The 14,150-nt window shown below is 46.2% G+C and overlaps 1 protein-coding gene across 3 annotated transcripts in view; it reads left to right on the forward strand.

Annotated features, from left to right (window-relative positions):
- The window catches only part of GDPD4 (glycerophosphodiester phosphodiesterase domain containing 4), a 38,857-nt gene that overhangs the window by 9,079 nt on the left and 15,628 nt on the right, over positions 1-14,150 (forward strand). The window contains exons 1-5 of one of the 3 annotated variants that reach the window (XM_051779913.1): positions 991-1,221; positions 7,112-7,318; positions 7,914-8,017; positions 8,775-8,868; positions 13,930-13,989. In XM_051779913.1, the coding sequence (XP_051635873.1) occupies positions 7,136-7,318; positions 7,914-8,017; positions 8,775-8,868; positions 13,930-13,989 (441 nt within the window). In that variant the 5' untranslated portion in view covers positions 991-1,221; positions 7,112-7,135. Of the gene's footprint in view, positions 1-990; positions 1,222-7,111; positions 7,319-7,913; positions 8,018-8,774; positions 8,869-13,929; positions 13,990-14,150 lie in introns of those variants that run through there. The other 2 variants (XM_051779914.1, XM_051779915.1) reach the window with 2 other exon arrangements.

The following is a 14,150-nucleotide window of genomic DNA, read 5'->3' on the forward strand; positions in this document are numbered from 1 at the left end:
CAGCTTGCCAGGAGGTTGTTTATATTCCTTTGCTTCTGTTGGTGTGGTGCTGTGGAAGAGTCCCAGGGGAAAGGACAGGAAATGATGTCCTAGACAGTGGTGGGATGGCACAAGAAATTTCCAGGCTAAGGAGCTGCAGATGCTGGAGAGGCTCAGCTCAGGCTCAAGGAATCTCCCTAGCATGGGGTTCGCTTTCTCTCCAAATCCCTTGGAAACAGTGGCATGGGCAAAGTGGGCATCACTCCTTTCTCCTGCTTTCCTACACCATCAAGATTCTCAGGACAAGCTGGCCATGCAGGTGCACGGTGCAGGTGAAATTACCATCTCCATGTCCCTCACATGACTCCTGTCACCTATGTAAATTTTTTTCCCCCCAACTCTCTTCTTGCAGTGGACTGCAAAATGTGTGTGTAATATCTGGAAAGAGCCTGCATCCAGAATCACAGAATGGGTAAGGTTGGATGAGACCACAGTGGGTCATCTGGTCCAACCTCCCTGCTCAAGCAAGGTCATCCTAGAGCACATTGCATGGAATATCATCCAGATGGTTTTTGAATATCTCCAGTGAGGGAGACTCCACAACTTACCTGGACTGTCTGTTCCGGTGCGTGGTCACCCGCACGGTAAAGAAGTTTTTCCTCATATTCGCGAAACTTCTTGTGCATCGGTTTCTGCCGGCTGCCTATTGCTCCACCAAGAAGAGCCTGGATCCATCCTCTTTGCACCCTCCCTGCCCACATTTATACATGAGTTCTGAGGCTGAACCAGCTGCCTGCGCTGCAGCGCCTCAGCTCCCCGCCCGCGCAACTCCCCCCCCCCGCGCAAATCGCCGCACGAACCCTGGAGCAAACTGCACCCCCCGCGCACCCCCCGCGCATCCCCCGCGCACCCCCCGCGCATCCCCCGCGCACCCCCCGCGCATCCCCCGCGCATCCCCCGCGCACCCCCCGCGCATCCCCCGCGCAGCCCCGCTCGCTGCCCCGGGTCCCTCGCGCTCCCGGCAGCGGTTTAAAACTGCCGCGGCGCTCCCGGCCCCGCCCGCTCCTCTCCCGATCGGCCGCCGTGAACTTCCCGGCCCTGCCGAGGCTCTGCGCTGCCGCTCGGGTGTCCCTGAGCTCGGGAACTCCCCCGTACAGCCTGACCTGACCCTCATCCCCGGACGTACCTCGGTCGCCGCTGCTGCCGCCTCGTCGAGCGTGTCTTACAACTTCTTCCTGCGTTGTAAGATGTTGTGTGGGAGAAACCTGGGTAGATGCCGGGGAAAGGAAAGAAATACTTGAAAGACCCAAGGGAAAAAGCTATAGGGCAATGCAAATTTGGCTACTGTAGCTGTTTGTCCCTTGAAAGATGAATGCTCCAGCCCTAGAACACCCAAAAAGACACGAGATTTTAATCCTTGCTCATGCACTGGCCTCTCAAGCAAGATCCTCTCTGCAGTGCTTTCAGCGTTCAGGCTGTGTGGCTGAATATGTTTCCTGATTTTTCTCTCCTTCTCCTTCCTCTGTCATCCCCCTCGGCTATTCCCCATGTTTTTCATCACTCTCTGTGAAGCAGTGGGAAAGGAGCAGCTCTGTCTGACTGCCTGCGGTTATGGGGACTCTTATCTGCAAGCAAACAAAGTCTCTGTTTGCCAGGGAAAAACCTGAGGTTCCTGGGGTTTATGGAGCAGAAAACCATGTGTTAATGCTTTCATGGCTCACTTGTGAAGGAGTCGTAAACTTCGGTGCCCTACTGATGCATGTTTTCCTGCTTGCTCTTTGCTCCCATGGCTTTCCCAGTGAATGGATTCAAGTTTGCTGTTTCCCTTCTCTAGCTGTTTAACTTTTCCTGGTAGAGATGGGCAGGAATTGCAGATGATCTCTGAGCTTTAAGACAACTGTGCTTCAAATCTAGATGCAAGCACTGTGAAGCCTCTTGCTAAGTCCTGTCAAGGACTGAACTGTTTCAAATCCTAACCTCCTGTCTTTTGGCCTCTGCATCTGCCATTTGTTTCAGTGTTGTTTGACCCTTAGGTGGTTGTTGGGTCCAGTTACTGGGGTTTTGTCTTTCTTAGGATCAGATACTTGTGAATTCAAACTGTGCCAATATTTGATGTGGTCTGAGGCACTGCAAAATCAGCCAGATCTTGGGAGAGATGTTGTTATGGCTTCTGAATGCCTTGTCCCAGCTGTAACAGCAGACTGGTATCTGGTGACCAAGAATCAAACTTGGAACTGTGGGTCATGGAGAACTTGAAGTGTGGCTGAGGGGAGGTTGTGTTAAATGAAGCACAATTACATGAGAACATGGAGATGGACCCAAGGGCAGGAACCAGGGAAAAGATGTGGCGGTAAAAGAGAAGGAGTGATGTTTGTGTGGAAAGACACAGATAAAGAGAAGAACAGAGTACCTGGACATATGAATAGATTTTGAACTGAGAAGCACCTTTCTGACTGTCCTTGTGTCTGTCTTTGTCTTCCTCATCCTCACATGGGACTTGCCATATTTCTCCTGGACTTCTCCTGGAGTTGCCACTGGACTGTTTGCTGATACCAGCAACAGCTCAGTGTAAATGCATCACAGACACATGAATCTTGCAGAGCTGCAGAGGAAGATGAGCTCTTCTTAGGAGTTGTCCCTGGTCTTCCCAATCCCTGTCAACTCTTTTCTTTGCATCTCCACCCAAGCATCACCTTTTGTCTAGTGCCTCGAGCATGTCTTGTGCTTCGTTCCTCAGAAGAGACCCATCAGTCTCCAAAGCTGTGGGGCAGAGTGGCTCAAAGGCTCCCATTTGCTAGATGAGCCCTCTGTATGCCCAGAGGGAGCAGGAGAAGCCTCAGATCAAGTCATGATCTGGGACTTGGAAGGGTGATTTATTCTTTGGATTAGAGCTCACTGATCCCAGTAGATGTGGTATAATGTGTTTAGTGGTCTCTCACTGGTTTCTGGTTGTACTTCTGAATGCACTTTGCAGGTGACTGCAAGGTCTTTTATGCATAGCCATTTTTCTTTTGAACAGGGGACAACTTCAGCCACAGTAGCTCTCATTCCCTAGTCACACAGAATCACAAAATCAACTAGGCTGGAAAAGATCTCTGAGATCATCAAGTCTAACCTTTGACCTAACACCACCTCATCCACTAGACCATGGCACTAAGTGCCACATGCAGTCTCTTCTTAAATACCTCCAGGGACAGTGAATTCACCACCTCTCCAAGCAGCCCATTCCAATGTCTGATCACTCTCTCTGTAAAGAATTTCTTCCTAATGTCTAACCTAAACCTTCTCTGGCACAGCTTAACACTGTGCCCTCTTGTCCTACTGCTGGTTACCTGGGAGAAAAGACCAACCTCCACCTCGCTACACTCTCCTTTCAGGTAGTTGTAGAGAGTAATGAGGTCTCCCCTGAGCCCCCTCTTCTCCAGGCTAAACAACCTCAGCTCCGTCAGCCTCTCCTCATAGGTCTTGTACTCCAGTTCCTTCACCAGCCTCTTTGCCCTTCCTTGGACTTGCTTCAGCACCTGAATATCCTTCCTGAACTGAGGGGCCTAGAACTGGACACAGTACTTGAGGTGTGTCCTCACCAGAGCTGAGTACAGGGGAAGAATCACTTCCCTGGTCCTGCTGCCACACTGTTCCTGATCCAGGCCAGGATGCCATTGGCCTTCTTGGCCACCTGGGCACACTGCTGGCTCATGTTCAGCTTCCTGTCAATCCAAACTCCCAGGTCTCTTTCTGCCTGGCTGCTCTCCAGCCACTCTGTGCCCAGCCTGTAGCACTGCATGGGGTTGTTGTGGCCAAAGTGCAGCACCTGGCACTTGGACTTGTTGAACATCATACCATTGGCTTCAGCACATTTATCTGGCCTGCACAGGTTTATTGCCTTTGTGGGGTGCTTTGGCCCTTTGCAGGCTTCAGAGGAGCAGCTGGGTGAAGTAGCTCTGTCTGTTGGGGACTGGGAGAGCAGGGAAAAGGTCTCTGGCAGAGAAGAAAGGACAAGGCAGGAGAAGAGGGACAGAGGGATGCTGTGCCAGCAGAAGGGAGAGCCCAAAGCAGAGGGCAAGTTACATCCTTTCAGTCTCATGATACTAAAAAGTCTTACTGCCATAGTGATACTGCTTGGACAACAGAGCCAATGGGGGTTCAGGGGATGCCAGACAGAAAGGTGTTTTGCTCTTCTTTGGCCAGCCTGATGTTTTTGGGAGAGCCAGGGTTTGGTGGAGGGGGTTGTGGACAGGAGGTTGTGTTCGTCTCTCCCTCTTTCCCCAGCCTCCTCTGCGATGAAGGGTCCCTTCCCCAACAACCCCTGGAGTTGGAAAGGGGACTTGTTTGGAAAGACTAAGGCAGGAGTTCATTAAATTGTAATTATCGTGATGTTATAAGTACTTTGATGCGTAAATGATGTTCTGATGTTGCCCAGTGAAGCTGTGGCTGCCCCATCCCTGGAAGGGTTTGAGACCAGGTTGGATGGAGCTTTGAGAAACCTGGTCTAGTGGAAGGTGTCCCTGTCCATGGCAGGAAGGTTGGAACTAGACGATTGTTAAGGTCCTTTCCAACTCAAACCATTTTGTGATTCTATGATGAAACTGAAAACACCTTTTCTGTGCTTCTGGGGTAGAACCCAGGGTGAATTATTTAAGCATTCAGAAGAACAAGGCCAGATGATGTTTGATACATGAGAGAAACTGGATGCTGCATGTATTGAGTAGCCTGTGCTATGGGTAAACAGGTCTGTCCTGGAGAGACTGTGGGTTCACCACATCCTGTTATGGCTACCATGTACCAAAACCCATGGGAAGTGCAAGGGGAATCCCAAATAGCAGATGACTGTCTGGGGAGGAAGAAACATGAACTACAAGGAAATACTAGAAAAGCTGGGATTGTTCAGGCTAGAGAAGGTTTAAGGAGAGGCATCGACATGTGAATACACGAAATATGCAACAGAGGAAAAGTTTAAGCCTTTTGCTATATCCAACATAAACAGGACATGAAATAACATCCTTAGATTGTACTACAAGAGACCAGATACTGGGAAAAAACCCCTCAGCTTTTAATAGAGAAGCTAGTTAGGACTAGTTTAGCCTGTCTTGAGGGATGGTGGGATCTCCATCACTGGCAATTTTATGAGGGATATACTAATACCTAGATTTAATACCTGACATGCTGCTGCAGCCAGACAGATGATGTGGGCAAGGATCTCCATAATCTCTTTTCCTGTCAAACCCTGTGTGCTCATAGATAAATACTGACGTGTGAGCCTTGTACCCACACCCAGGAATGCGAGTAACAAACCTCATGGCCCTCTGACAGCAAAACTAATGCTTTGGTCCAGTGTTCTGAGTTCCTATTGCTGAAGAAAAAGAGCTGAGTGAGAGTGGATGCTGTGTTTCGATGATAGGGAAACTCATGTTTTTAAGGATCCTTATAGAAGGTTACAAATACTGCAACCCCATGGCATGTGACAACCTTCTGGTAAGAGCTCTGAAGGTTCAAATATATTCTGAAGATGTGGCTGTTGTAACTTGGTAATTGCTGGGTTTGTGCCAGGTGCACTTTAGGCCAGCTGATGAAACCAGCTGGATCAACTGTCACCTGCATCACTCACAGGTGGCATGATGCCCATACCCCCCCAGCTGTGCTCTGGGAATTCAAGAGCAGGATCACCATCTTGCCACGAGATCAATTTTTTATGAAGTGGTGACCTATGGGTGCCAGGATCTGGTACTGCTGAGTTTCTAGGGATGGCTTGACCCCATCATATCCAAGAGTGTGTGATTCCCCCTGACTGTCCTGGATGGGCAGACACATCTGTCTGAGGAAGGCATTCAGGACATGGCACACTTAACACTGCTTAATTAGTAGTGGTCCAAACTGAAACACCTTTCTGTTTCATTTTTATCCTCTCTCCTTGCACTCCAGCTACCAATAGGCTAGAGCATTTGGAAGGAGTACCAGGGGTGCATTGTTTCTGTTTTAACTTGCGTTCCGTGTCTCTGATTTATTCATGCCTTCTGCAAATGGGTCAGTTTTTTAGATATGTCATTCTGCAAGGATTTGTCCACTGATTTCTGCAGAGACACACTGGGATCTGAGTTATTTGCAAACACTTTATGTGTGCATTTCATCCACGTGTATAGTGCAGCATACTGTTCATTCTTCTTCTTCTTATTACATCAGAAAAATCAGAGAAATTTGGAGTCGTAAGCTGGAACTTTGCAGCAGATGTGCCTGGATTTGAACATGGTCGGTATGGACTCAAGGATGTGATGGCACTTATTAATGCCACAGAAAAACATCTCTGATTGACTTTGTACTCTAAAGAACTGTATAATGGAGCTTCTTTGCATGTCCACACAAGACTTTTTTTCTAAATCTTTCCTTGTTGTTTTGATAGTGCCCTGCTGGGCGAAACACTCTTCCCTGGCACTGTGTGCTATTTGCTTCACTGTAACTGCATTGGTTGCTATTTACCACCAAGTTCTTTGTTTAAAATTATGATTATGAGTAGGTCTCCCACATGTATATCTTTACAGCTAGTCTTTCTATCCTTGAATACCTGTGCCAGGTATAAATAAAGTGAAATAAATAAAGTTATTTCAGCTATGAAATAATTTTTTCTTAAGGGATCAGTCTCTGCAGTGTTGCAGTTTTGCCAGAATAAGAGAACTGTGTACCCGAGGGGATTTTAGTGCCTTTTCTATATGAGGTAGTTAAATTGATGGCATGTTTCAAACAGGTCACAGTGATGTTGAATAATTCCCATGGCTAAGCCTAGGCTCAGGTTCATCTGACATAATTTTAAAGTCTGCATGGAGTGCTTAAGTTAATGAATTCATTTCCCAGAGCTCCCGGTATAGCCAAAAGGAGGCAGAGTTTTCCTCAGGGGTGATTCAGAGCATGTAGGTTATAACCAGGAGCACCACTGACTACTGAGGGGATTTGCAATGTCTGTCCTTCTCTGTTAGGCATCTCAGTTTGGTATATAAAATTAGGTGGGGTGTCCTCAGCATTGTTCCCTGCTGGTCTCAGCATCCTCTTGGGAAAACTTCCTCCCTGTTTTCTGATATGGAAAGGTTACCCAACAGGAAAGGGGGGCTACAGTCTCCCTGTAAAACTTGTGGTCTTGTTTCAGGAGGAAGATGAGATAGCACCTCAGATGGAGGCCAGTTCCACCAGCTTCAAAAAGCTTAAGTTTGGGAAGCTGAAGGTGGTACGTCGGCACTTGCTGCAGAGGTATGAGCACCAGCCCTTCATCTCCTGCCTGGCTGGGTTCTACAGCTGCCGGTGGAAGCGGTACCAGCGCCAAAGGACCGAGCCCGGGAAGTGTTGCTGCAAGATGGTAAATTAGCTCATAACCAGTACAGACATGGATTTCTGTAAAGGGCCAAGACAGTCCAAGCAGACAAGGGTTGATGTCATGCAATCCCAGCCCAACATCATTTGGAGCCCACTGAGATCTGCTGGGCTGTTAGATTTTGTACTAAGTGCTTCATGAATTGCTGTGTTTCCGTGGCAAACTTGTTTTATATGTGCCACCATGCAGCTACCAAATGTGTGGTGGCAGGGAAGGACTTTGCACCAAACCCTCCTGTCTAGCGAAACATCTCAGAGCCATGGAATCAATTTAAAGAAGTAACATTAGGGGTGAGTGTGCAGTAAGAATTGCAAAGACAACTGCTGCACAGTACAATTAAAATCCTGTTCATTTGGGAAGTTATGAGTTTTCCCTGAAAATAAGTGCCTCTGAGTACACTTTTGAGGACATTCCCCTGGTCACAAGGGACAGGGAGGGAATTCCTCTCTATATTTACTTCAGTTAGAATTCTAACACCAAGCCACATATTTTAGGGACAGCCGAAAAGTACCTGCCATTTGCTCTGATTGCTTTGGGGTAGCCAAAGCTCTGACCACTTGTCCTTCCTCTCCCTCTCCAGCGGGAATGCCTGTTTTTCCCATTGCTCATTGGAGCTTTCTGCCTTTCTCTGATCTTTCTATACACGTGGGGTGAAGGGAAAAATGACTACAACAACTTTGACTGGTAAGTACCTCTTTTCCTCCTCTCCCACCCCTTGAGCAGGTCACCAGGATGACTGGGAAGGGATGAGCACCCTCCCCAGCATCTGTGCTGCAACAGGGCACTTTAGCCATGAAGCAAAGATCTGGCATTTTAAACTCTTGGTTACAGCATCCAAATTGAATGTCCAGAGACTTCAGAGGTGCTGAGGCTCTGCCTTTTGCTTGGCTACAATTTTTAGGTGTAAGTGTGAATTTGGAAGAAAGGGGAGAATCATCATCCCAAAAATTGTGAGTGAAAGAGACTAAATGGCTCTTTCCTTTCCTTCTCTGAGTCCCTTTCTCCCCCGCCCCCTCATTCCACCTGAAGAAATGTAATGACTGGAATTCGAGGCATTGCACCAGCTAGCTTGCTGGAAGAGAATTCCATGTTCCCAGACTCAAAATTAAGAAATAATCATCAGAGATTTATGCATGTCCTTTCCTTCTGTATTACGTAGGCAACAGTTATGCAAATCTGGCCTCTAAAACTAAATTAAAGCTACTCAAATATTATGGGAAGGAAAGGTGTAATAAGGTGTACTACTCCGGTGGTTAATGCAATCAGGGATTTTGGGAAGGAGGCTCTGAATCACTTTTGCATGTTATGTGGTAGGTTATCCCTCCCTCTTTCTTTGTTTCATTGCTTTGAAAATTTCAGAATTTCAAGGAACAGGGCTGTCAGTCTCCTCCAGTCCATATGCTAACCACAAACATTATTACAATATTTTATTCCTTTCTAGGTATAACTATTCGAATCTGGGCTTCTGGTTTCTCTGGTCTCTTGTTATCCTTATAGTGGCTTCAATCTTGTTCACATACATCTCACTGTTACTGGTAAGTAGTGCTTGTTGTAAGCTGACCTTGACTTGTAGTCCTAAAAAGTAAACAGACCAAAGCTCAGTCTAGCCCACCATATGATCCTGAGACGGTGGATGCCTGGGGAAGATTTGGAACACAATGATTGTTTATGGTACTTTCTCCCCATATCCACCTGAAGATGACCAGTTTTAGCTCAGGGGTCTCTGAGCCAGATATAGTTTCTGAGACTTCTTTTGATGATTTGCCTTTGATAAATGTGTCCAATCTCTCCTTGAACACAAGGAAAGCTGAGCCAGCAGCGGCTGGATTTAGATTTAGGGGAAGCTAAAAATTGTTGCTTTGACAGCAGGGAAGTATGGGGCTCTGAGTCATGTAGCGGTGGTGATACGTCATCACAGCTGAGTTATTCTTCTAATCCTGGGAAAAAGGGTTCTTTAGAAGAAAAAGAATGTTAGCACTGAACCTACCTTGACTCACTCTGCTTTGCTGGAGGGTTTTCTCCAGGTAGAGACTACAGACATGGTCACAAAAATGCTGCTGAAGTTTATGCTGAAAGAGGTTCCTGATCACTTTTCCAAATCCTATTAAATTTTCTCTTCAGTTCCAATCTGCTGTCTACTTTGTTTACTGAAAACATATCAAACCCAAACTTTCCCTAAAATTTCTACCGACTTATCCCTTTCCTTTGTCCTTTCCCTCATAAGGAATCTCCCAAATAAAGACAGATCTGCACCTGTGTTTCTACCTTCTGCATCCAGAGCTATAGGGTAAGAAATCACTTTAACTCCAGACATTGGAGTCCACATTCAGTCTCATACCTGCTCCAACTTTCATTTTGAAATGCCAGGTGCTGAGAGTGAGGTTATGGCTTTGTCTCACCTCTGTGACCAAGACAACCACCTTTTATCATCCATTCCCACTGTTCTTACCCATTCCCTGATGTGTCATCATATAGTCAGTCTGTAAATTGCTCATGACAGGGAATGTCTTTTGGCTTTGTCCATACAGTGCCTAACACAAATGGTTTCTGGTGTTCTTTGTCCCTACTGATGTACAAGTAAATAGTGGTTTTATTCTAGTGCTAGCAATAACCCCCCCAAAGTGATAAATAGGACAACTGCTTGGCCATGCCCACAGCAATCAATAACATCACAAAAGATGTGGACTAACTGAGCTCTGAGTAGGATAAACAAAAACAATTCCTTACAAGGATTTTGTAACACTCTGGTGGCTCTAGGGCTCAGGGATTATTATTTAGGAAAGCATACCTGCTTTTCCAGTGGCCATGGAATAGTGTGGGTGGTTTGATGGTTACAATGCTACTTAGGGCAACTCAGAGCTTTGCCAGAGATGATCATGTCACAGAGATGCATCTGAGATTGTGCCTCAGCAGGTTGTGGATGTGGAGTCAGCCTCTGGATGATACCAACCCCCCATAGCACATACTAGAAACTGGCTTTACATGATTTCCTGGGCTTGAGTAGCCTGAAGACCCCTGGGGCTGGTGTGTCAGCCTGGTCATGTTTTATCTGGATCCAAACAATGGCCAATGTCTGAGCAGTGGACTTTCTTAGAGGAGTTTCATGTCTTTGTCAGGGTCAATGTGATGACCGCAAACTGTCAGGGCAGGTGATTGGCAAAGTAAAGTCAGAAAGGAAGATGGAAGTTATGAAGTGAAACTAGTGTCAGTCCTGGTCTCACTCTTTATTTTGTTGATACATCCTCCTTCTCTCCTCAAGCCTCTCAGTTCTGTCTAATGAGGCTAACAACATTTGCCTTCCTCAGAAGGGTGAGCATGGATAAACCTGAAAGAATACAAATAGTCTGGATGGTATCAGACAACAGGAGAAACACTTGAAGATGTTCCTCTGCTCTGAGGGCAGCCTCTGCAGTGAAGTTCCATTTTCTCCTTGATTTCGTGAAGCTGTTAAGTGACCCAGCCAAAGCTGTTTGGTGTTTCTAAGGGCACTTGCCCTGATCGATTGCCTCACCATGCCACCGTGTCTTATGTGGCAAGACTGCTGCATACATCTGTGTTGAGTGGTGGTATTGGGAGGCATGAGGCTGTTCCTTGAATAGGATTAGGTCTTGAAGGAAAGGGAAGCAAGGAAAGTTATCGCTGCCATAATTTATGCTCCCACTATCTCAAAGCACGAAGGGTATTGTAGCAGCTGTGGTTGGACAATGCTTGTTGCAGCAGGGCTCTTTCAGAGAAGGACTCTACCAGGAATCCACCCCTCCACCACTGTTTGCAGAGCTTTCCCTTCACTGAAGGCTTTGATGGACCACCTAGCAAAACACTGGGAACCTCCCAGGCTAGTAAGTGTAACTCAGCCCTTCCACTTCTAAATAAATCTGTCAGTGTGGGCACTATACGATAGCTGGATTGCTCTAATATGTTTCAAATAACTGATAGCCAAATAGGTTGCTGCCACAATGAATTATATTCCAGGTTCTGGTTGAACAGTGTTGGATGGAGACTATCCCCACACTTGTTGCAGGAGGGACTGGAGACCTTCACCTAGGCAATATTTTCTTGTGGTGTTTTGCATGAGCAGCCTGTCATATCTGAAAACTGAGCACCCTGATGCCTTTGTTGGAGCAGAAAGATTTTATAGCAACCAGTGGCTGGTCTGGTTTTGTTTGTAAACACCATACCCTTTTTCTTAATGATGGCACCCAACTGCAGCCTGGATGCCTGCTTCCATGACCTTATTGTGAACCTCTGAAGCATATACGCTTCTGACCACCAGCCACAAGTGGCTGAAGAGAATGCTGCACAAACTAGCGCTAGCTGTCTGTACAGAGATGGTCTCCATCCACGTGCATCATTGTCATTTTTTCAGACAATCAATTTTAATTAATTCAATTGTTCATTCACTCCCCAAGACAATTTTCTCATCCCCATTAGGGCTAAAAGGTTAAGCTGAGGGGTCTAATTACAGAACCGTTCATGCTCAGCGGAGAAGAGAAATCTTTTCTTGTTCAGACTTTCAAACACCAACAGATAGCATTTTCCCCTTTGCAGTTCAACCATGTTTGTTCTAAGGGTGGTGGGGAGGTGACTTGTGAATGTACAAAGTATAGGAGCTGAGATGTGTTGTGGCCTCTCCATTCATAGACTGAGAGAACTCAAATTGACACTGAAATCCAGAAAGTGACTTCAAACTTCCATCCCTCAGAGACTAAGGTACCAGACAAGTTCTGAGTTGCTGTATTTTTGCCAAAAAGGGAATGTAAGGTCCTGAATCCAGCTTTTGTGAACATCTGAGTGAGCAGCTGTTTCAGGTGAGGCAAGTGTTTAAGTGCCTGCCTCCATGTCCTCATTCGTCAGCAAGGTTCTTCACCGAGAGAGTGGTTGGGCACTGGAACAGGCTCCCCAGGAAAGTGGTCTCAGCACCAAGCCAGACAGAGTGCCCTGAGTTCAAGAAGTGTCTGGACAATGCTCTCAGGCACATGATGTGATTCTTGGTGTGATCCTATACGGAGGCAGAATATGGACTTCGATGATCCTTGTGGTCCCTTCCAACTCAGAATATTCTGTTTGACTTTTTACCGTACGCAAGGACCAGGTCTTTGTGTAACATTGCTTGCAGAAAAGGAACAAAGGGTCTTTTTTCTTTATTTTTTTTCCCCTGAAATAGGTTATTTAAATAGGGCTAACTTAAGATCTCTAGCAGTATTTCAGTTCTCTCCGAACTGCTCCCACTGTTACTCATCATATACTGGGTATAGGATTCCATTAAAGGAACTCAGTGTGTCAGGAATCACTTAAAGGCTGATCTGTACTCATTGATGAGTTTATCATAGAATCATAAAATGGTCTAGGTTGGAAGGGACCTTCAAGATTATCTAGTTCCCACCCCCCTATCATGAGCAGAAACACCTTCCATTAGACCAGGTTGCTCAAAGCCCCATCCAGCCTGGACTTATATCTTCCTTCAAATCAGCATGATCCTGGAAAGAGAGTGTGCTTGTAGATGGGTGAAAAACAACTTACATTCCTTTGCAGTTACATTTCTGGAGAGAAGATCCTCTTCCCCTAAGTCTATACATCCTGTTTTCATACAATCTCACTATCCTAAGGTCTGGAGTGAGTTGCATCATAAATGATCCTCCTCGGTGGAGCACTGATGTCTGCTAACTGGTAGTTTTCTTTAAGCCCTGATATCTGGTGATACTGGTCCCCAAATTATCCTTTGCAGTGGTCAGGAAGCTCGCCCCAGGAATTCAGACTCCTGAACATAGACCTGTGCATTTTCACAGTAGCAAAGTGCTTCTCCTGGTGAAATTCATGTCCAAGTTCATTGGTTGCTTAGGTCTGGAACAATGTGAAGAAACTCCATCAAAGCCATGGGCTGACTTACCTCATCCTTGGCTTCTTGGTGTTCAGGGCATCTTGGGTTGTCCCCTGTCTTGGCTGGGGTTTGCACTATGCGTTACAGGAACCCTCCCCAAGGGCTCCAACTTCCCATCAGAGGGAAGGATCATGCCAACCACCAAGAACTGGAGTAATTTAATCTCCAAGATAATTTTCTCTGATCTGAGGTGTGTCTGTCTCTTGCATTCCCTCTGGTTACTGGGGGAGCATTGCCTCGTTTGCTGTCTGCTCTGTATTTTTTTGCTGCTTTGGAGGCATTTCTTATTCCCTGGCCTCTCTCTCATGGTTGATATATCTCTAATCACAACCAATGCACAGAAAATAATCAGGGTTAGTGCTGTATTGGTTTATACAATAGCTGTTGACCCTGGACATCATTCCTCTTTTGTAGTCTGTACTCACAAAGAAAAATCATTAAAAGTGAGTACCCCAAAGTGTCCAATTATTTGTTAGCCATGAAAAAGTCTTTGATGCTGCAGGGCAGCCTTGACACGTGCTTAGCCATTCCAGAAACATTTTTACTGTAGCAATAAACATTTCTCTGCATGCACCTGTCCTGCAAACAGCTTTGACATTGTGCAGGAAGACCTAGTGTAAAGTAACTTCCCAATGCAAAAATAACTCCAGAAGTACCTCACTGAACACACGTCATCATCTTCCCCCAGGATGCATACAATTTCTTCTTGATTTCCCAGGTCCTCGCGATGTGTTTGCTTGCAGAAGGTCAGCAGCTGTACCTGCACTGGAGTCACAAGGTGGGGAGAGTCAGGGCTTTCTGGTAACTCTAATCTGCGCTTTAAATTAATTGAGTCTGTGGTATTTCTTTGCATGAAAAACCTCTTATACTATGGAAGAGAGGGAACAGAGGGAAGAGGTTAATCTTATGAGGATTTAGATGTCCAGAAGAATGATATCT

Source organism: Manacus candei, unplaced genomic scaffold (assembly GCF_025592945.1).
Source record: "Manacus candei isolate 608988 ecotype Guabito, Panama unplaced genomic scaffold, ASM2559294v1 h1tg000014l, whole genome shotgun sequence".
Classification (NCBI taxonomy): Eukaryota; Metazoa; Chordata; class Aves; order Passeriformes; family Pipridae; genus Manacus; species Manacus candei.